This window comes from Thamnophis elegans, chromosome 17 (genome assembly GCF_009769535.1).
Source record: "Thamnophis elegans isolate rThaEle1 chromosome 17, rThaEle1.pri, whole genome shotgun sequence".
Classification (NCBI taxonomy): Eukaryota; Metazoa; Chordata; class Lepidosauria; order Squamata; family Colubridae; genus Thamnophis; species Thamnophis elegans.
This window is the reverse complement of record NC_045557.1, coordinates 12,007,208-12,028,163: the sequence shown is the minus strand read 5'-3', so window position 1 is coordinate 12,028,163 and position 20,956 is coordinate 12,007,208. Positions and strand designations below refer to the sequence as shown.

At 44.3% G+C, this 20,956-nt stretch overlaps 1 protein-coding gene across 2 annotated transcripts in view; it reads right to left on the bottom strand.

Annotated features, from left to right (window-relative positions):
• Positions 1 to 412: 412 nt before the first annotated feature.
• Positions 413 to 20,956, bottom strand: part of LOC116519870 (neuroblast differentiation-associated protein AHNAK-like) — a 78,059-nt gene continuing 57,515 nt past the window's right edge. For both annotated transcript variants that reach the window (XM_032233958.1, XM_032233957.1), the window contains exon 5: positions 413 to 18,150. In XM_032233958.1, coding sequence (XP_032089849.1) covers positions 901 to 18,150 — 17,250 coding nt within the window. In that variant the 3' untranslated portion in view covers positions 413 to 900. The remainder of the gene's footprint in view (positions 18,151 to 20,956) is intronic.

The window sequence follows — 20,956 nt, the reverse complement described above, 5'->3', positions numbered from 1 at the left end:
CATAATCTTATGCCCGAGCAAAAGAGAAAATCATCCAAAATACTCCCCTCAAAAAAAAAACTGTACATCTATCTTCCTTACGGCACAGCTTTAAATATCACATAATCCAGGCTTTTCAAAATCCGTCACTTCTCCATCCGCAAAAAATTCACCCCTTTGCTGATCTGTGTGTCTGTGGGGGGGGGGGATTTTAGATTGAATTCAAACTGATACAGCTGAAAGACCCTGCCGTGGTTTTTTTTAAGGCATTGGCTGCTACTTTTTGAAAAAAGTTTTTCTTTTAAAAAAAATTTCTTTTTTTAAAAAAAGTTTTTCTTTTTTGAAAAAGTTTTTTTTAAGTTTTTCTTTTTTAGAAAACTTTTTTTAAATTTTTTTCTTTTTTAAAATTTTTTTTTCCTTTTTTTAAAAAAAGTTTTCCTTTTTTAAAAAAAAGAAAGAAAGGCGGATATTCTCAGCGCAATTCCCCCAAAGACCACTTTGGGAAGAATTTAGGAGATATTCATGACCCCAGCAAAAGGGTCAGAAATTTCTGGCAGGCTCTATAATGCTGCGTGTCGTGGCCTCGCCGTGAAAAAACGTGCCGATGATACATTAAAATTGTTCGCCTTCCGCCCTGGACCACCGCAAATGCCCCCTGCTGTATCAGTTTGGAATTGATTTAGATCTCGGGAAGATAGAAATCTTTGAGTGGAACCTGCCCCTATTCACAGTAAAACAGGAATCACTTTGCTCTCAAAACCCTAGTATTTCACTGTAGATCACCTGTTTCATTGCAAAGTATTTGAAGCCGGAAGGGAAAATATATATATATATATATACAGAGGGAGAAGGAGAGCGCAATGGGGTGAGAGGGACCTTATGTACAGGAAGGGGTGTTATGTACATATGCGTTTTCCTGGACTACTCTTTCTTTTTCGCCACCGTCAATTCCACCACCGGCACTCGGAAGCCAGCTTTCGTCCCGCTTTCGTTACTGGAGGACGAAGAGAGCCGCGATTTTTTGGACTCGAGGGAGGCGCCGCTGCCTTGGGTTCTCCCTGCCTCGTCGTCACTTCCCGTGACCTCGTACGACCCTTTGCTTTTTGACCCGATCCCGCCAAATGTGCCAAATTTGAGCTTGGCATGCTTGCCTTTGTCTCCTTCATGCTCCAGCGTGCCGGTCGGGGTGGAGTGCGAGGAGTGCTCGTCACTAAAGGAGGACGACCGGTGCCGGGACTTTTTGGTCTTAAAGAAGGAGAATTTTCCTTTGGGCGAGGCGGCTGCTTCCCCTACTTCCACCTCACCTTCTAAGGACCCTAAACTTGCTTTGAGCTCTCCTTCAACCCCGGCCCCAGATGTTGAGATTTCTGGAGAGCCCACACTTCCTTTGGCTTTGGGTTTGGAGAAGCCAAACTTGGGCATTTTGATTTTAGATTTCTTCAGTTTCAGGTCAGGTTCTTCCAACTCAACTGTTACTGCCTCATCGTGGAGACTTGCTTGGGGTGGGTGAGGAAACTCGACATCGACCCCGACTTCCCTTCCCACTGGTTCCTGCCCTGCCACCACAAATTTCGGGATTTTCATTTTAGGGAAGGACACCTTGCCAGTTGAACTTTCTACATGGCCTTGTGGAGCCTCCATCCCAAAAGAAGGACCTTTGAGACATAATTTGGGATCGCTGAGATCACCCCCTATCTTTGGTCCAGAAAAGCGAAGGTCCCCTGTCCCTTTGGCGCCCATGGGTATCTCCGGCGCTTTGGCCTTGGGCCCTTTCAGATTGACCTCAAAGTCTGGCCCGGAAACTTTTGGACCTGAGACATTGAGGGAAGGTCCTCTCAGGCAGATATCCGGGGTCCCAGTGTCCAAGTCCAGGCCAGAAATCTTCATGCCTGGCATTTCCAGTCCACCGTGTTGACCTTTCAAGTCAGTAGCAAACTGGGTGTCTCCTTTCAAACTTGGTCCTTTCATGTTCAAATCAAAGTCAACTTCAGGTCCTTTGATCTGTGGTCCTGAAATGCCGCCCCCTTCACCAGCGATGGCAAACTGCGGAAGTTTCATGCAGGGAAGTTTAACTCCGCCTCCAGAGCCTTCCACTTGGGGGGATGTCATGCTACCAGAAACGCCGAGATCTCCTTTGATCTTTGGTCCTTTCAGATTGATGTCCACCTCAGGTACAGAGAGGCCTCCTTCCGAAGTCATCTTCACTTTCGGCCCTCTCATGTCAACATCTGGAGCTGTTAGATGGACGTCTAGACCCGAAGGCTTTTGCATCTGAAACTTCCCTTCAAATCCACTGACACCAACATCTGGCATGCCCACGTCCATCTTCGGAGCTTTAATCTCACCAGAAAAACCCAGGTCTTTCCCTAGCTTTGGTCCTTTCAGGCTCATGTCCATTTCAGGAATGCTTGCCTCTCCTCCAATTCCCGGGGAAGAGACGTCAAGGTGTGCAGAGGGCAACTGTCCTTGAATGTCGACGTCTGGCCCTTCCAGGTTGACTCCAGGCTTCCCAAATTTTGGCAAGCTGAACTTGGGGAATTTCAGCTTCCCTCCTGGACCTTGGATCTCAGCACTTGGGAGATCGACATCACCTTTCAGCTTTGGTCCTTTCAAATGAACATCGACACCTGGGGCAGAGAAGGAAGGTGCGGAAACATCCACGGAGGGTACGTTGACTGATGGACCTTTCAGGTTGATGTCAGGAGTGGCGAGGTTGACCTCAGCGCTGGGGATTCTCACATCTCCTTCCAATTTAGGACCCGTCAGGCCAATGCTTTCACCTGAGAGCTTGAACTCAGGACCCTTAAGATTGGGACCTCCAATGTTGACGCTTCCACTGGGAATGGAAGCTTCAAGACTGGGCGACTTCAGACTGGGTGACGTCACATCTATTCCCGGCATCTTGACCTCTCCTTCCACCTTAGGCATAGAAGCATCAGCCTTGAACATGGGTGATTTGATATCAAACTCAACATCAGGAAACGAGAGTTTTCCAAATACTGGTTTCTTTCCCTTGGGGGATTTGATGTTGGCATCCGCTTTGAGGGATGCTTCTGGGACCGAGAGGCTTCCTTCCAAATCTGGCGATTTCACATTGGCGTCTATTTCTCCACTCACATCAAAACCACCCTTCTTGCCTTTGACTTTGCCTCCACTCATGTGGATTTTGGGCATTTTGAACTTGCTTTTCTTCCCTTTGGCAGAAATGGCAACATCTGGCGACTCGATGTTCAGCTCAGCTTCAGGAAGAGACACGTCCACAGTGGGGGACTTCACCTCAGCCTTGGGGCTCTTTGCTCCAAACCCAAATTTTGGCATCTTAAATCTGGGGAGTTTCACATTGCCCTCTGGCCCTTCGGCATTCACATCCGGACATTCCAAGTCAATCTCTGGACCTTTTGCTTCAATTCCTGGTCCTTGGATGGCCATTCCTGGAACAGAGACATCCACATCCCCCTTCACCTTGTGACTGTTCAGATTTAAGTCAATTTCTGGCATGGAGATCTGAGGGGTTTTGAAATGCATTTCTGGCATTTTCACCCCAGGGCCCTTCCATTGTCCTTCTGGTCCTTTGATGTCCAAACCTGGAGCTGCGATTTTCACATCGGCACCAGATACTTTCAACTCTCCTTCGGGTAGGTTGGCGTCCAACTGAGGTCCTTCTCCTTTGAACTCGGGGATGCCAAATTTAGGAAGCTTCATCTTGGGTAATTTTACTTTTCCATCTGGACCGTGGATATCAACAGTGGGAGCCGCAATGTCAATTTCAGGACCTTTGAAATCTCCTCCGAGTTTTCGTCCGCTGACATCGCCTTTCAGACCAAGCTGTACATCAGGCATAGAGATTTGAGGGCCTTTCATCTGCATTTCAGGCATCTTAATTTTGGGGCCTTTCCAACTTCCTTCTGGACCTCCAACTTCGATGTCTACTTTGGGACCTCTGATGTCAACGTCAGGAGCCTTCAGGTCAGCCTCCAACGTAGGCACAGAAATATCCACATCTCCTTTCATTCTGGGACCTTTGAGGTTCAAATCAAAGTCTGGCATGGAGATCTTGGGAGCTTTGATGTTCATTTCGGGCATCTTAAACTTGGGACCTTTGAGTTTTCCCTCAGGACATTGCAAATCCACATCAGGTATGGAGGCATCCAGTTGAGGGCCCTTGATATCAAGATCTGGCCCCTTCAAATCAGCATCTAGGTTGGGAGCAGATACTTCCAGATTGACATCTCCTTTCAGTTTAGGGCCTCTGAGGTTGAAGTCCACATCTGGCATGGACATTTTGGGGGCCTTGATGTTAAATTCAGGCATCTGAAATTTAGGGCCTTTCATTTTGCCTTCAGGTCCTCTAATATCAATGTCAGGAGGATTTATCTGAGGAACGTTAATGTCTATTTCTGGACCTCTCAGGTCACCTTCCATCTTTGGGACAGAAACATCCACATCTCCTTTCACTTTTGGACCTTTGAGGTTCAAGTCAAAGTCTGGCATGGAGATTTTGGGAGCTTTGATGTTCATTTCGGGCATCTTAAACTTGGGACTTTTCCACTTCCCTTCAGGACCTTCAATTTCTACATCTGGTGCATCAATGTCCAATCTGGGACCCTTGATATCCACATCTGGACCTTCTAGCTTTGGAACGGAAACATCCACATCTCCTTTCAGTTTTGGACCTTTGAGATTCAGATCAATGTCGGGCATTGAGATCTTTGGGGTCTTGAAGTGCATCTCAGGCATCTTAAACTTGGGACCTTTCACTTTTCCTTCTGGGCCTTCAATGTCCAAACATGGAGCTTCAAGTTCAACTTTTGGGACAGAAAGATCAAGATCTCCTTTGGGGAGGCTTACGTCTATTTCTGGCCCTTCCCCTTTGAAGCCAGACATTCCGAATTTGGGCATCTTGAATTTGGGCATCTTCAACTTTCCTTCTGGTCCATGAAGTTCAACATCAGGTGCATCAATGTCCAGTGTGGGACCTCTGATATCCACATCTGGCCCTTTTAGGTCACCTTCCAGTTTGGGAACAGACACATCTACATCTCCCTTCAGTTTTGGACCTTTGAGGTTCAGATCAATATCGGGCATTGAGATCTTTGGGGTCTTGAAGTGCATTTCAGGCATCTTAAATTTGGACCCTTTCACTTTTCCCTCTGGGCCTTGAATGTCCATACATGGTGCTTCCAGTTCAACTTTGGGGACAGAAATATCAAGGTCTGCTTTTGGGAGGCTTACATCCACATCTGGGCCTTCCCCTTTGAAGCTCGGGATGCCAAACTTGGGCATCTTGAACTTTGGCATTTTGAGTTTTCCTTCTGGACCATGTAGGTCGACATCTGGAGCATCAATATCTAGCTTTGGACCTTTGATGTCAATTTCTGGGCCTTTCAAATCACCCTCTGGAACTGAGACATTCAGGTCTCCTTTCAGTTTGGGAGCTTTTAGGTTTACATCCACATCTGGCATGGACATTTTAGGAGTCTTAAAATGCATTTCTGGCATTTTAAATTTGGGTCCTTTCCACTTCCCTTCTGGGCCTTCAAGATCAACATCTGGAACATCCACATCTAGATTGGGCCCTTTGATGTCAATGTTGGGGCCCTTCAGATCACCTTCCAAGGTTGGTACGGAGACATCTACATCTCCTTTCACTTTTGGACCTTTGAGGTTCAAGTCAAAGTCTGGCATGGAGATTTTGGGAGCTTTGATGTGCATTTCGGGCATCTTAAACTTGGGACTTTTCCACTTCCCTTCAGGACCTTCAAATTCTACATCGGGTGCATCAATGTCCAATTTGGGACCCTTGATATCCACATCTGGACCTTCTAGCTTTGGAACGGAAACATCAACATCTCCCTTCAGTTTTGGACCTTTGAGGTTCAGATCAATGTCGGGCATTGAGATCTTTGGGGTCTTGAAGTGCATTTCAGGCATCTTAAATTTGGGCCCTTTCACTTTTCCTTCTGGGCCTTCAATGTCCAAACTTGGTCCTTCAAGTTCCACTTTTGGACCAGAAAGATCAAGATCTCCTTTAGGGAGGCTTACATCCACATCTGGACCTTCCCCTTTGAAGCCGGGCATGCCAAATTTGGGCATTTTGAATTTGGGCATCTTCAACTTTCCTTCTGGTCCATGTAGGTCAACATCTGGGACATCAACGTCCAGCTTTGGACCTTTGATGTCAATTTCTGGTCCTCTAAGGTCTCCTTGCAGTCCTGGGCCTGAGACATCCAAATCTCCCTTGAGTTTAGGTCCCTTCATGTTGAAATCCACATCTGGCATTGAGATTTTAGGTGCTTTGATGTTCATGTCCGGCATCTTAAATTTGGGTCCTTTCCACTTCCCTTCAGGTCCTTCAAGATCAACATCTGGAACGTCAATGTCTACCTTGGGCCCTTTGATGTCAATGTCAGGTCCCTTTAGATCACCTTCCAATGTTGGTAAGGTCACATCTGCATCTCCTTTTAATTTGGGTCCTTTCAGGTTTAAGTCAAAATCTGGCATGGAAATTTTGGGAGCCTTAAAATGCATGTCGGGCATCTTAAATTTGGGCCCTTTCACTTTTCCTTCTGGGCCTTCAATGTCCACCTCTGGTATATCAATGTCCACTTTGGGGCCTTTGATGTCTATTTCTGGACCCTTCAAGTCACCTTCCAGTGTGGGAGCTTTCATATCAATATCACCTTTGATTTTGTGGCCTTTCAAATTCAAATCAAAATCTGGTGCAGAGATTTTAGGTGTTTTAAAATGTAAGTCAGGCATCTTGAACCTGGGCCCTTTCAGTTTTCCTTCTGGGCCTTCAAGATCAACATCTGGAAGGTCAACATCTACTTTTGGACCTTTGATATCCACATCAGGGCCCTTCAAGTCGCCTTCCAATTTTGGCACAGAGACATCAATGTCTCCCTTCAATTTTGGGCCTTTCAGATTCAGGTCTATGTCTGGCATTGAGATTTTCGGCGTTTTGAAGTGCATTTCCGGCATCTTAATCCTTGGACCTTTCAGCTTCCCCTCTGGCCCTTCTAGGTCAGGAGTTTCAATGTCCACTTTGGGGCCCGACAAGTCAAGGTCAGCTTTGGGAAGGGTTACGTCCACATCAGGAGCTTCTGCTTTGATGCCTGGGGTTCCAAATTTGGGCATCTTAAACTTCGGCATTTTGAGTTTGCCTTCAGGGCCATGAAGATCAACTTCTGGTGTACCGACTTCCATCTTGGGGCCTTTGACGTCAATTTCAGGGGCTTTCAAATCTCCTTCCAAGCTTGGCACAGAAACATTCAGGTCTCCTTTTAATTTAGACCCTTTCAAATTTAATTCCACATCTGGCATAAAGACCTTAGGGGAGGAAATATTCAATGACGGCATTTTAAATTTAGGACCTTTTGCTTTTCCTTGGATATCCACCTCCGGACTCTGAACACCCACTTTTGGTCCGGAGATATCAACATCTGGTTTCTTAACCTTCACGTCAACTTCAGGTGTGTGAAGTTTGGGGCCAGAAAAATTGAACTTGGGAAGTTTAAATCTTGATTTCTTTGGTTTTGCTTCAATGTCTACTTTTGGTGCCTCCAGTTCAACATCAGGTCCTTTCAATGCAATTTCAGGTCCTTTAAGGTCACCTCCTACATCTCCTTTGAGTTTTGGGCCTTTTAAATTCAAATCAATATCTGGGATTGAGATTTTGGGGACGTTAAAATGCATTTCCGGCATCTTCACTTTGGGGCCTTTCAGTTTTCCTTCTGGGGGTTCGATTTCCAGATCAGGTGTTTCAATATCTAGTTTGGGACCAGATATATCCATTTCTCCCTTGGGTATGGTCACATCCACTGAAGGACCTTCTCCTTTAAATCCAGGAACCCCAAACCTGGGCATTTTAAATTTGGGCAGCTTGATTTTGCCCTCTGGACCATGCACGTCAACATTGGGCATGTCAATGTCCACTTTGGGGGCTTTGATGTCCACATCAGGGGCTTCAACCTTTGGCAATGAAACATCCACATCTCCTTTCACTTTCGGTCCTTTCAGATTCAAGTCAAAGTCTGGCATGGAGATTTTGGGAGCTTTGATGTTCATTTCAGGCATCTTAAATTTCCACTTCCCTTCTGGGCCTTCAAGATCAACATCTGGAACATCCATGTCTAGTTTGGGCCCTTTGATATCAATGTCAGGGCCCTTCAGATCACCTTCCAAACTTGGTACTGAGACATCCACATCTCCTTTCACTTTTGGACCTTTGAGGTTCAAATCAAAGTCTGGCATAGAGATTTTGGGAGCTTTGATGTTCATTTCGGGCATCTTAAACTTGGGACTTTTCCACTTCCCTTCAGGACCTTCAATTTCTACATCGGGTGCATCAATGTCCAATTTGGGACCCCTGATATCCACATCTGGACCTTCCAGTTTGGGAACAGAGACATCAACATCTCCCTTCAGTTTTGGGCCTTTGAGGTTCAAATCAAAGTCTGGCATAGAGATTTTGGGAGCTTTGATGTTCATTTCGGGCATCTTAAACTTGGGACTTTTCCACTTCCCTTCAGGACCTTCAATTTCTACATCGGGTGCATCAATGTCCAATTTGGGACCCCTGATATCCACATCTGGACCTTCCAGTTTGGGAACAGAGACATCAACATCTCCCTTCAGTTTTGGACCTTTGAGGTTCAAGTCAAAATCTGGCATGGAGATCTTTGGAGCTTTGATGTGCATTTCGGGCATATTAAATTTAGGACCTTTTATCTTTCCCTCTGGTACTTCCACACTTATATCAGGGGCATTAATATCTAATTGGGGTGCTTTAATATCGAGTTCTGGCCCCTTAACATCCCCCTCTAGCTTTGGCACAGAAATATCCACATCTCCCTTCATTTTAGGACCTTTCAGGTTTAAATCAAAATCTGGCATGGAAATTTTGGGAGCTTTGATGTTCATTTCAGGCATCTTAAATTTGGGCCCTTTCCATTTCCCTTCTGGTCCTTCTACGTCAACCTCAGGGACATCAATACCTAGTTTGGGACCTTTGATGTCCACACTTGGGCCTTTCAAATCCCCCTCCACCGTTGGTATAGAGACATCGGCTTCTACTTTAGGCTTCCTCCAGTTCAAATCTATATCAGGCATAGAGATTTTAGGAACATTAAAATGCATTTCAGGCATCTTAAACTTAGGACCTTTGAGTTTTCCTTCGGGCCCTTCAAGGTCAACTTCAGGAAGATCAACACCAACTTTGGGCCCTTTGATGTCCACATCAGGGCCTTTCAGGCCACCTTCTATCTTGGGCACAGAAACATCCACATCTCCTTTCACTTTTGGACCTTTGAGGTTCAGATCAAAGTCTGGCATGGATATTTTGGGAGCTTTGATGTTCATTTCAGGCATTTTAAATTTGGGTCCTTTCCACTTCCCTTCTGGGCCTTCAAGATCAACATCTGGAGCATCCACATCAAGCTTAGGCCCTTTGATGTCAATGTCAGGGCCCTTCAGATTACCTTCCAAGGTTGGTACGGAGACATCCACATCTCCTTTCACTTTTGGACCTTTGAGGTTCAAATCAAAGTCTGGCATGGAGATTTTGGGAGCTTTGATGTTCATTTCGGGCATCTTAAACCTGGGACTTTTCCACTTCCCTTCAGGACCTTCAAATTCTACATTGGGTGCATCAATGTCCAATTTGGGACCTCTGATATCCACATCTGGACCTTCCAGTTTGGGAACAGACACATCTACATCTCCTTTCACTTTTGGACCTTTGAGATTCAGATCAATGTCGGGCATTGAGATCTTTGGGGTCTTGAAGTGCATTTCAGGCATTTTAAATTTGGACCCTTTCAATTTTCCCTCTGGGCCTTCAATATCCAGACTTGGTCCTTCAAGTTCCACTTTTGGACCAGAAAGATCAAGCTCTCCTTTAGGGAGGCTTACATCCACATCTGGACCTTCCCCTTTGAAGCTGGGCATTCCAAATTTGGGCATTTTGAATTTGGGCATTTTTAACTTTCCTTCTGGTCCATGAAGTTCAACATCAGGTGCATCAATGTCTACTTTGGGCCCTTTGATATCTATATCTGGCCCTTTAAGGTCACCTTCTAGCTTAGGAACAGACACATCTACATCTCCTTTCACTTTTGGACCTTTGAGGTTCAAGTCAAAGTCTGGCATGGAGATTTTGGGAGCTTTGATGTGCATTTCAGGCATCTTAAGCTTGGGACTTTTCCACTTTCCTTCAGGACCTTCAATTTCTACATCTGGTGCATCAATATCCAATCTGGGACCCTTGATATCCACATCTGGAGCTTCCAGCTTTGGAACAGAAACATCCATATCTCCCTTCAACTTTGGACCTTTCAGATTGAAATCAACATCTGGCATAGAGATCTTTGGCGTCTTGAAGTGCATATCAGGCATCTTAAATTTGGGGCCTTTCACTTTTCCTTCTGGGCCTTCAATGTCCAAACTTGGTCCTTCAAGTTCCACTTTTGGACCAGAAAGATCAAGATCTCCTTTAGGGAGGCTTACATCCACATCTGGACCTTCACCTTTGAAGCCGGGCATTCCAAATTTGGGCATTTTTAATTTGGGCATCTTCAACTTTCCTTCTGGTCCATGAAGTTCAACATCAGGTGCATCAATGTCCACTTTGGGCCCTTTGATATCTATATCTGGCCCTTTAAGTTCACCTTCTAGCTTGGGAACAGACACATCCACATCTCCCTTCAGCTTTGGACCTTTCAGGTTGAAATCAACATCTGGCATAGAGATCTTTGGGGTCTTGAAGTGCATATCAGGCATCTTAAATTTGGGCCCTTTCACTTTTCCTTCTGGGCCTTCAATGTCCAAACTTGGTCCTTCAAGTTCCACTTTTGGACCAGAAAGATCAAGATCTCCTTTAGGGAGGCTTACATCCACATCTGGACCTTCCCCTCTGAAGGTGGGCATTCCAAATTTGGGCATTTTAAATTTTGGCATCTTCAACTTTCCTTCTGGTCCATGAAGTTCAACGTTAGGTGCATCAATGTCCACTTTGGGACCCTTGATATCCACATCTGGACCTTCAAGCTTTGGGACAGAAACATCCACATCTCCCTTCAGCTTTGGACCTTTGAGGTTCAGATCAACATCTGGCATGGAGATTTTAGGAGCTTTGATGTGCATTTCAGGCATCTTAAACTTGGGGCTTTTCCACTTCCCTTCAGGACCTTCAATTTCTACATCTGGTGCATCAATATCCAATTTGGGACCTTTGATATCCACATCTGGACTTTCTAGCTTTGGAACAGAAACATCCACATCTCCCTTCAGCTTTGGACCTTTCAGATTGAAATCAACATCTGGCATAGAGATCTTTGGGGTCTTGAAGTGCATATCAGGCATCTTGAATTTGGACCCTTTCACTTTTCCTTCTGGGCCTTCAATGTCCAAACTTGGTCCTTCAAGTTCCACTTTTGGACCAGAAAGATCAAGATCTCCTTTAGGGAGGCTTACATCCACATCTGGACCTTCTCCCTTGAAGCCGTGCATTCCAAATTTGGGCATTTTGAATTTTGGCATCTTCAACTTTCCTTCTGGTCCATGAAGTTCAACATCAGGTGCATCAATGTCCACTTTGGGCCCTTTAATATCTATATCTGGCCCTTTAAGGTCACCTTCTAGCTTGGGAACAGACACATCCACATCTCCCTTCAGCTTTGGACCTTTCAGGTTGAAATCAACATCTGGCATAGAGATCTTTGGGGTCTTGAAGTGCATATCAGGCATCTTAAATTTGGGCCCTTTCACTTTTCCTTCTGGGCCTTCAATGTCCAAACTTGGTCCTTCAAGTTCCACTTTTGGACCAGAAAGATCAAGATCTCCTTTAGGGAGGCTTACATCCACATCTGGACCTTCCCCTTTGAAGCTGGGCATTCCAAATTTGGGCATTTTGAATTTGGGCATCTTCAGCTTTCCTTCTGGTCCATGAAGTTCAACGTTAGGTGCATCAATGTCCACTTTGGGACCCTTGATATCCACATCTGGACCTTCAAGCTTTGGGACAGAAACATCCACATCTCCCTTCAGCTTTGGACCTTTGAGGTTCAGATCAACATCTGGCATGGAGATTTTAGGAGCTTTGATGTGCATTTCAGGCATCTTAAACTTGGGACTTTTCCACTTCCCTTCAGGACCTTCAATTTCTACATCTGGTGCATCAATATCCAATTTGGGACCTTTGATATCCACATCTGGACCTTCTAGCTTTGGAACAGAAACATCCACATCTCCCTTCAGCTTTGGACCTTTCAGATTGAAATCAACATCTGGCATAGAGATCTTTGGCGTCTTGAAGTGCATTTCAGGCATCTTGAATTTAGACCCTTTCACTTTTCCTTCTGGGCCTTCAATGTCCAAACTTGGTCCTTCAAGTTCCACTTTTGGACCAGAAAGATCAAGATCTCCTTTAGGGAGGCTTACATCCACATCTGGGCCTTCTCCCTTGAAGCCGTGCATTCCAAATTTGGGCATTTTGAATTTTGGCATCTTCAACTTTCCTTCTGGTCCATGAAGTTCAATGTTAGGTGCATCAACATCCATTTTGGGACCTTTGATATCTACATCTGGCCCTTTAAGGCCACCTTCTAACTTGGGAACAGACACATCCACATCTCCCGTCAGCTTTGGACCTTTCAGGTTGAAATCAACATCTGGCATAGAGATCTTTGGAGCTTTGATGTGCATCTCAGGCATCTTAAATTTGGGCCCTTTCACTTTTCCTTCTGGATATTCTAAGTGAATGTCTGGTGCTTCCACATCCAGTTTAGGAGACTTTATATCAACCTGAGGTCCTTCAAGATTGCCTTCAATATTTGGTACCGTTACATCCATCTGTCCTCTTGCTCCAGGTCCTTTGATGTTCAAATCTACATCAGGCATGGAGATCTTCGGTGCTTTGATATTTAGTTTTGGCATCTTAAATTTGGAACCTTTCAGCTTTCCTTCAGGACCTTCAATATCAAATTCTGGAGTTTCCACATCTATCTTTGGACCTGAGATGTCAATTTCTCCCTTTGGCAAGCTTAGGTCTACATCAGGCCCTTCTAATTTTGGGCCTGAAACAGTAAAAATTGGCATCTTCAATTTTGGCATTTTTAGTTTCCCCTCACTCTGGAGATCAACGTCTGGACCACTTAGCTCTACTGTAGGCCTCTTGATATCAACGCTGGGTCCCTTGAATTCTCCTTCTAATGTTGGAATAGAAACATCCATATCACCTTTCACTTTTGGACCTTTCAAATTGAAGTCAACATCTGGCATGGAGATTTTGGGTGTTTTGAAATGCATTTCAGGCATTTTAAACTTTGGACCTTTCAGTTTTCCTTCTGGGCCTTCAATGTCCACACTTGGCATATCGATATCTATTTTTGGCCCTGAAACATCCAAATCTCCTTTGGGAAGGTTCACATTGACATCAGGACCCTCTCCTTTCAACCCAGGTGTTCCAAATTTTGGTAACTTCATCTTGGGTATCTTCAACTTGGCTTCTGGGCCTTCGAGTTCAACATCTGGGAGATCTATATCCAATTTTGGTGCAGCAAGATTGGGTCCTTTCAAATCTCCTTCTAGTTTTGGAACCGTTACATCCATTTCACCCTTCATTTTGGGGACTTTGAGATCTACATCTGGCATGGAGATTTTGGGAGCTTTAATATTCAACTTGGGCATCTTGAATTTGGATCCTTTAATTTTTCCTTCAGGCCCTTCCAGCTCTAAATCAGGGACATCAACATCCAGTTTAGGACCTTCAATATCAACCTGGGGTCCCTTAAGTTCACCTTCTATTTTTGGTCCAGAAATGTCTGCATTCCCTTTCCATTTTGGCCCTTTTAGATTCAAATCAACATCTGGCATTGATATCTTTGGTGCATGAATATTAAACTCAGGCATCTTAAATTTGGATCCTTTTAGTTTTCCTTCTGGGCCTTCAATGTCCAAACTTGGTCCTTCAAGTTCAACCTTTGGACCAGAAAGATCAAGATCTCCTTTAGGGAGGCTTACATCCACATCTGGACCTTCCCCTTTAAAGCTGGGCATTCCAAATTTGGGCATCTTGAATTTGGGCATTTTCAACTTTCCTTCTGGTCCATGTAGGTCAACATCTGGAGCTTCAATATCTAATTTTGGACCTTTGATATCAAATTCTGAACCTTTTATGTCACCTTCTAATTTTGGAATAGAAACATCAATGTCTCCTGTGAGTTTGGGCCCCTTTAGATTGAAATCAGTTTCTGGCATGGAGATTTTAGGACCTTTAACATGCATTTCTGGCATCTTGACTTTGGGGCCTTTAATTTTACCTTCTGGTGCTGCAAGGTCCCATCCTGGGGCTGCAATATCTACTTTCGGACCAGAGAAATCAAGACTGCCCTGAGTAACACCAATGTCCACATCAGGAACTTCGCCTTTCAAGCTGGGCACGCCAAATTTGGGCATTTTCAGTTTGGGCATTTTGAGTCCAGGGCCATGGAGGTCAATATCTGGTGCAACAATGTCTACTTTCGGAGCCTTGATGTCCACAGCTGGGCCCTTCAGTTCTCCTTCCATTCTGGGTATGGAAACACCCATGTCCCCCTTGACTTTGGGGCCTTTCAAATTTAGGTCAATGTCTGGAATGGAAATTTGTGGAGTTTTGATATGAGGCCCTTTCAGTTGACCTGAAGGACCTTTGATGCCGATGCCAGGAGCTGCAATGTCCACTTTGGGGCCTTTGAGGTCTATCTGAGGGCCCTTCAAGCTGCCTTCTACTTTGGGCACAGAAACATCCACATCACCCTTTAATGGTGGCCCTTTCAGGCTCAGGTCAAAATCTGGAACTGAAATCTTTGGTGCTTCAATATCCAATCTTGGGGCTGCAATATCTACTTTAGGGCCTGAGATGTCAAGGCTGCCCTGGGGAAGATCGATGTCCACACCAGGAACTTCACCTTTAACGCTGGGCACGCCAAATTTGGGCATTTTCAATTTGGGCATTTTGAGTCCAGGGCCATGGAGGTCAACATCTGGTGCTACAATGTCTACTTTCGGAGCCTTGATGTCCACAGCTGGGCCCTTCAGTTCTCCTTCCACTCTGGGTATGGAAACACCCATGTCCCCCTTGATTTTGGGACCTTTCAAATTTAGGTCAATGTCTGGAATGGAGATTTGTGGAGTTTTGATATGAGGCCCTTTCAGTTGACCTGAAGGACCTTTGAGGCCAATGCCAGGAGCTACAATGTCCACTTTGGGGCCTTTGACGTCTATCTGTGGGCCCTTCAGGCTGCCTTCTACTTTGGGTACAGAAACATCCACATCACCCTCTAATGATGGCCCTTTCAGGCTCAGGTCAACATCTGGAACAGAAACCTTTGGTGCCTCAACATGTAATCCTGGCATCTTGACTTTAGGGCCTTTAATTTTGCCTTCTGGTGCTTCAATATCCAATCTTGGGGCTGCAATATTTACTTTAGGGCCTGAGATGTCAAGGCTGCCCTGGGGAAGACTGATGTCCACATCAGGAACTTCACCTTTCACGCTGGGCACACCAAATTTGGGCATTTTCAATTTGGGCATTTTGAGTTCAGGGCCATGGAGGTCAACATCTGGTGCTACAATGTCTACTTTCGGAGCCTTAATGTCCACAGCTGGGCCCTTCAGTTCTCCTTCCATTCTGGGTATGGAAACACCCATGTCCCCCTTGACTTTGGGGCCTTTCAAATTTAGGTCAATGTCTGGAATGGAAATTTGTGGAGTTTTGATATGAGGCCCTTTCAGTTGACCTGAAGGACCTTTGATGCCGATGCCAGGAGCTGCAATGTCCACTTTGGGGCCTTTGAGGTCTATCTGCGGGCCCTTCAAGCTGCCTTCTACTTTGGGCACAGAAACATCCACATCACCCTTTAATGGTGGCCCTTTCAGGCTCAGGTCGAAATCTGGAACTGAAATCTTTGGTGCTTCAATATCCAATCTTGGGGCTGCAATATCTACTTTAGGACCTGAGATGTCAAGGCTGCCCTGGGGAAGACCGATGTCCACATCAGGAACTTCACCTTTAACACTGGGCACGCCAAATTTGGGCATTTTCAGTTTGGGCATTTTGAGTCCAGGGCCATGGAGGTCAACATCTGGTGCAACAATGTCTACTTTCGGAGCCTTGATGTCCACAGCTGGGCCCTTCAGTTCTCCTTCCACTCTGGGTATGGAAATACCCATGTCCCCCTTGACTTTGGGGCCTTTCAAATTTAGGTCAATGTCTGGAATGGAGATTTGTGGAGTTTTTATATGAGGCCCTTTCAGTTGACCTGAAGGACCTTTGAGGCCGATGTCAGGAGCAGCAATGCCCACTTTGGGGCCTTTGAGGTCTATCTGTGGGCCCTTCAAGCTGCCTTCTACTTTGGGCACAGAAACATCCACATCACCCTTTAATGGTGGCCCTTTCAGGCTCAGGTCGAAATCTGGAACTGAAATCTTTGGTGTTTCAATATCCAATCTTGGGGCTGCAATATCTACTTTAGGACCCGAGATGTCAAGGCTGCCCTGGGGAAGGCTGATGTCCACATCAGGAACTTCACCTTTCACACTGGGCACGTCAAATTTGGGCATTTTCAGTTTGGGCATTTTGAGTCCAGGGCCATGGAGGTCAACATCTGGTGCAGCAATGTCTACTTTCGGAGCCTTGATGTCCACAGCTGGGCCCTTCAGTTCTCCTTCCATTCTGGGTATGGAAACACCCATGTCCCCCTTGACTTTGGGGCCTTTCAAATTTAGGTCAATGTCTGGAATGGAGATTTGTGGAGTTTTGATATGAGGCCCTTTCAGTTGACCAGAGGTACCTTTGATGCCAATGCCAGGAGCTGCAATGTCCACTTTGGGGCCTTTGATGTCAATCTGCGGGCCCTTCAGGTCGCCTTCCAGTTTGGGCACAGAAATGTCCACATCACCCTTTAATGATGTCCCTTTTAGATTCAAGTCAACGTCTGGCCCAGAAACTATGACTGGGGTAGTTTTCATAGAGGGCATGGAGATACTTGTACCTTTGAATGGTCCACCAAGGTCAACACTGGTGCCCTCAACATTCATACTAGGTCCTTTCAAGTCCCCTTCCATCTTTGGCCCTGAAATATGTATACCTCCTTTTCCTTTGGGACTTTTAAGATTCAAGTCAATATCTGACATAGATATTTTGGGTGTCTGTCCACTAATTTCAATCCCTCCTTTTGGAACATTGATATCTGCTGCGGGGCCTAAAACAGAAAATTTAGGACTATCCATGTGGGGTATTTTAAATTTGTCATCGCTCTCTTCAAATCCAATGTCTGGAGCCCCCAAATCCATCTTTGATTTCACCCCACCTTTCAAATCCAGTCCTTTTGCACCTATATCCAGCTTTGATTCTGGAAATCCTCCTGGGCCTTTGATTGTCACAGATGGAGCTGTTACATCCAGTTGAGGAACTTCAATGTCAGCACTTGGAGATGATATTCCAAATTTGGGCATTTTCATTGCAGGGAATGTAACATATCCTTTGCTTTCATCACCGAGACCTGGACTTGTCATCTTGCCTTCAATGCCTGAGGCATGGACTTTTACCCCTGCGCCTTGCAACCCTCCCAATTCCCCTTTAATTTTAGGACCTTTGATATCAAATTGCAGTCGGTCCCCTGTTTTCCCATTGACTTCAGGGCTGCTGAAGTCTGTCTGACCTCTCAAACCTATACCCTTGATGTTGGAGACTTGGACATCAGTTTTCCCCACAAGGGTATCAGGAACACCTGCCTCGAATTTTCGGGAAGGCAAGTCAATAGTTGGTCCAGAATATGTCACGTCATAAAATTTCCCTCCTTCGTGGGAGGTTTTTCCATAGCTGGTTCTCCCAGGTGAATCCATGTGTGGGATCTTGATGACAGTTTTCCCCGGCTCTGATTCAATTCCAACATTAGAAATCTGGGTAAGTTCATGTTTAGGAATTTTGATCTTAAACTCAGGACTGCTGATGTCAATCTCTTTGGCACCTTCATGGCCGCTAACATCAACAGTGTAAGCTGTGACTCTTTTGGTGACTGTGATGGTCCTGCTTTGAGTTCCTGCATGCTCGACCTCTATGCCATCTTCTGGTTTAAGGCGAGGTTTAATTTTCGTGGTGTAAATCCGCTGGTACTCTTCATCATCTCCACTCTGAAAAGGAAAGGAATTGTGTGATCAAACTTTCTGCTCAAATTACTGTGCTTCTACAGGCAATAACTGATAACAATCTCTATCAAAATAACATCCTAAAATGTCTACAGTGACAAGTCTCATCATTTCACTTCAAAAATTCTTGCTTAGAACATAAAATAATAGGGTTGGAAGGGAAGGTTGGAGGTCTTCTAGTCCAACCCCTGCTCAAGCAGGAGACCCTGTACTACAAATGGCTGTCCAGTCTCTTCTTGAAAACCTCTAGTGATGGAGCACCCACAACTTCTGGAGGGAAGCCGTTCACTGGTTAACTGTATTCACTGTCAGGAAATTCCTCCTTAGTTCTACGTTGGTTCTCTCCTTGATGAGTTTCCATCCGTTACTTTCTGGTGCTTTGGAGAATAAGTTAACCCCCTCTTCTGTGACACCCCTCAAATATTGGAAGGCTGCTTTCATGTCACCCCAGGCCTTCCTTTCACTAGAGTAGACTCATCCAATTCCTGCAAACGTTCATCATATCTTTAGCCTCCAGTCCCCTAATCATCTTCGTTACTCTTCTCTGCATTTTCTAGAGTTAGTTCAACTAGGCTTACTTCATCTGGATGTCTACATTGTACAATATCAGAACATCCAGCCAAGTGGGAGATCTCTGCCAATTGTTTGATATTGTTTTTCTTGAGTGGTTTGGGTAGAAAATAAAAGTGGCTTGGTGGTACAATGTTGCTCAAGACAAGAGGACAATGGCCCACTTTGACAATATTTTTTGACAATTTTTTATTCCCTTATTGAAAATTGCAGTTTTCAATATGCAGTTCATAGAATATATAATTCTATGATTCCCTGAAAATATTGCCCATTTCTTACCTCCGCCCACCAATGTCAGGATCTTACCTTGCACCTAATCTGGACATATATCATAGCTATCATATCATTTCAAACAAAGACATGCCACTCAAATCCAGATTAGCAAAATACAAATCTTTTCAAAAATCACGATTAATGGCAAAAAAAACCCTGGAATCCCACAATAGTTTAAATTTTTAACAATTGTTAAGTCTGGAATGTTGTATAGCAAATGCCTGTGTCTGTTTGAATTTTAAAGTCCCGGAGCAATTTAGCTTCTTCATTTCCTACGACCTTCTCTATTTTATGATTCCCCAGTTCTCGTTTATACAGAAATGAAAACAATTGAGCCCAAGATTTCTGTTGCTAAGCGAGATACTTAAGTGAGTTTTGCCCTGTTTTATGACCTTTCTTGCCACAGTTGTTATGCGAATCCCTGCAGTTATTATGTTAGTAGTACAGTTGTTACGTGAACCTGGCTTCCCTATTGACTTTGTTTGACGAAAGATTGCAAAAGGGATCATGTGAACTCCAGGACACTGCAACTGTCATAAATAGGAGTCAGTTGCCAAGAATTTTGATCCCATGATCATGGCAATGCTGCAATGATCATAAGTGGGAAGACTGGTGACACTTTTTCCAGCACCGTTGTAACTTTGAATGGTCACTAAAGAAACAGTTGTACGTCGAGGACTACCGATGGCAAATGGTATTAAGAGACCCCTATGAGGGAGATGGGTAGTTAAGAAGTTCCATAAAAAAATAAAAATAAAAAAATATAATATAATTAGTGCAGTGTAGTGTAGTATAATATAATATAGTATAATATAGTACAATATATTATAGTACAATATAGTATAATATAGTATAATATAGTATAATATAGTACAATATATTATAGTACAATATAGTATAATATAGTATAATATAGTATAATATAGTATAATATAGTATAATATAGTATAATATAGTATAATATAGTATAATATAGTATAATATAGTATAATATAATATAATAAATCAATAAAATAAAATAAAATGATAAAATAAATAAAATATAATAAAATAAAATAAATAAAATCAAGTCAAATAAAATAAATAATAACAAATAAAATACAATGTAATATCGGTAAAATAAAATAAAGTCAATTAAAATAGATCAGTAAAATAGATCAATTAAATTAAACTAAAATAATAAAATAAAATAATAAAATAAATTTGCTGGAGATATTTAAATTGGATTTGGCATTTTTATCCACCTACTGAGCACTTCCCATGGTTGTTCTTATTGTTCTTATTATTATTACTATCACGATTACCCAGTTTCGTTGTATTTACTTTGTAAAATGACAATAAAGACTATACTATGGTTATTATTTCTCTCCTATCTTCAACTCTTGGCTCCAGCTGAGGAAAACTTTTCCCTCAGGCTGGCTCCACCTGCTGCTGCCTCCTTCCCTGGGTGCCTTTTCTCAGCAAGGCCGCCATTTCCCCTCCCCGGTTTTCCTCTCCCTTTTGAACCCTGGGCTTTGGCTCCATTGATTGAGGTGCCTCTTCCTCATGAGGGCCTCACAGCTCCCAGGCAGCCATTTTGTCCTCCTCCCTGAAGCCCAAAACAGCTGCTTGAGTGACAGCTGCTGTGTGATCAGTAGCTGATGTTTGATTGGCAGCTGCTGTGTGATTGGCAGCTTCATGAGGGCCTCACAGCTCCCAGGCAGCCATTTTGTCCTCCTCCCTGAAGCCCAACACAGCTGCTTGAGTGACAGCTGCTGTGTGATCAGTAGCTGATGTTTGATTGGCAGCTTCATGAGGGCCTCACAGCTCCCAGGCAGCCATTTTGTCCTCCCGCCTCCTCCCCGAAGCCCAACACAGCTGCTTGAGCGACAGCTGCTGTGTGATCAGTAGCTGATGTTTGATTGGCAGCTGCTGTGTGATTGGCAGCTTCATGAGGGCCTCACAGCTC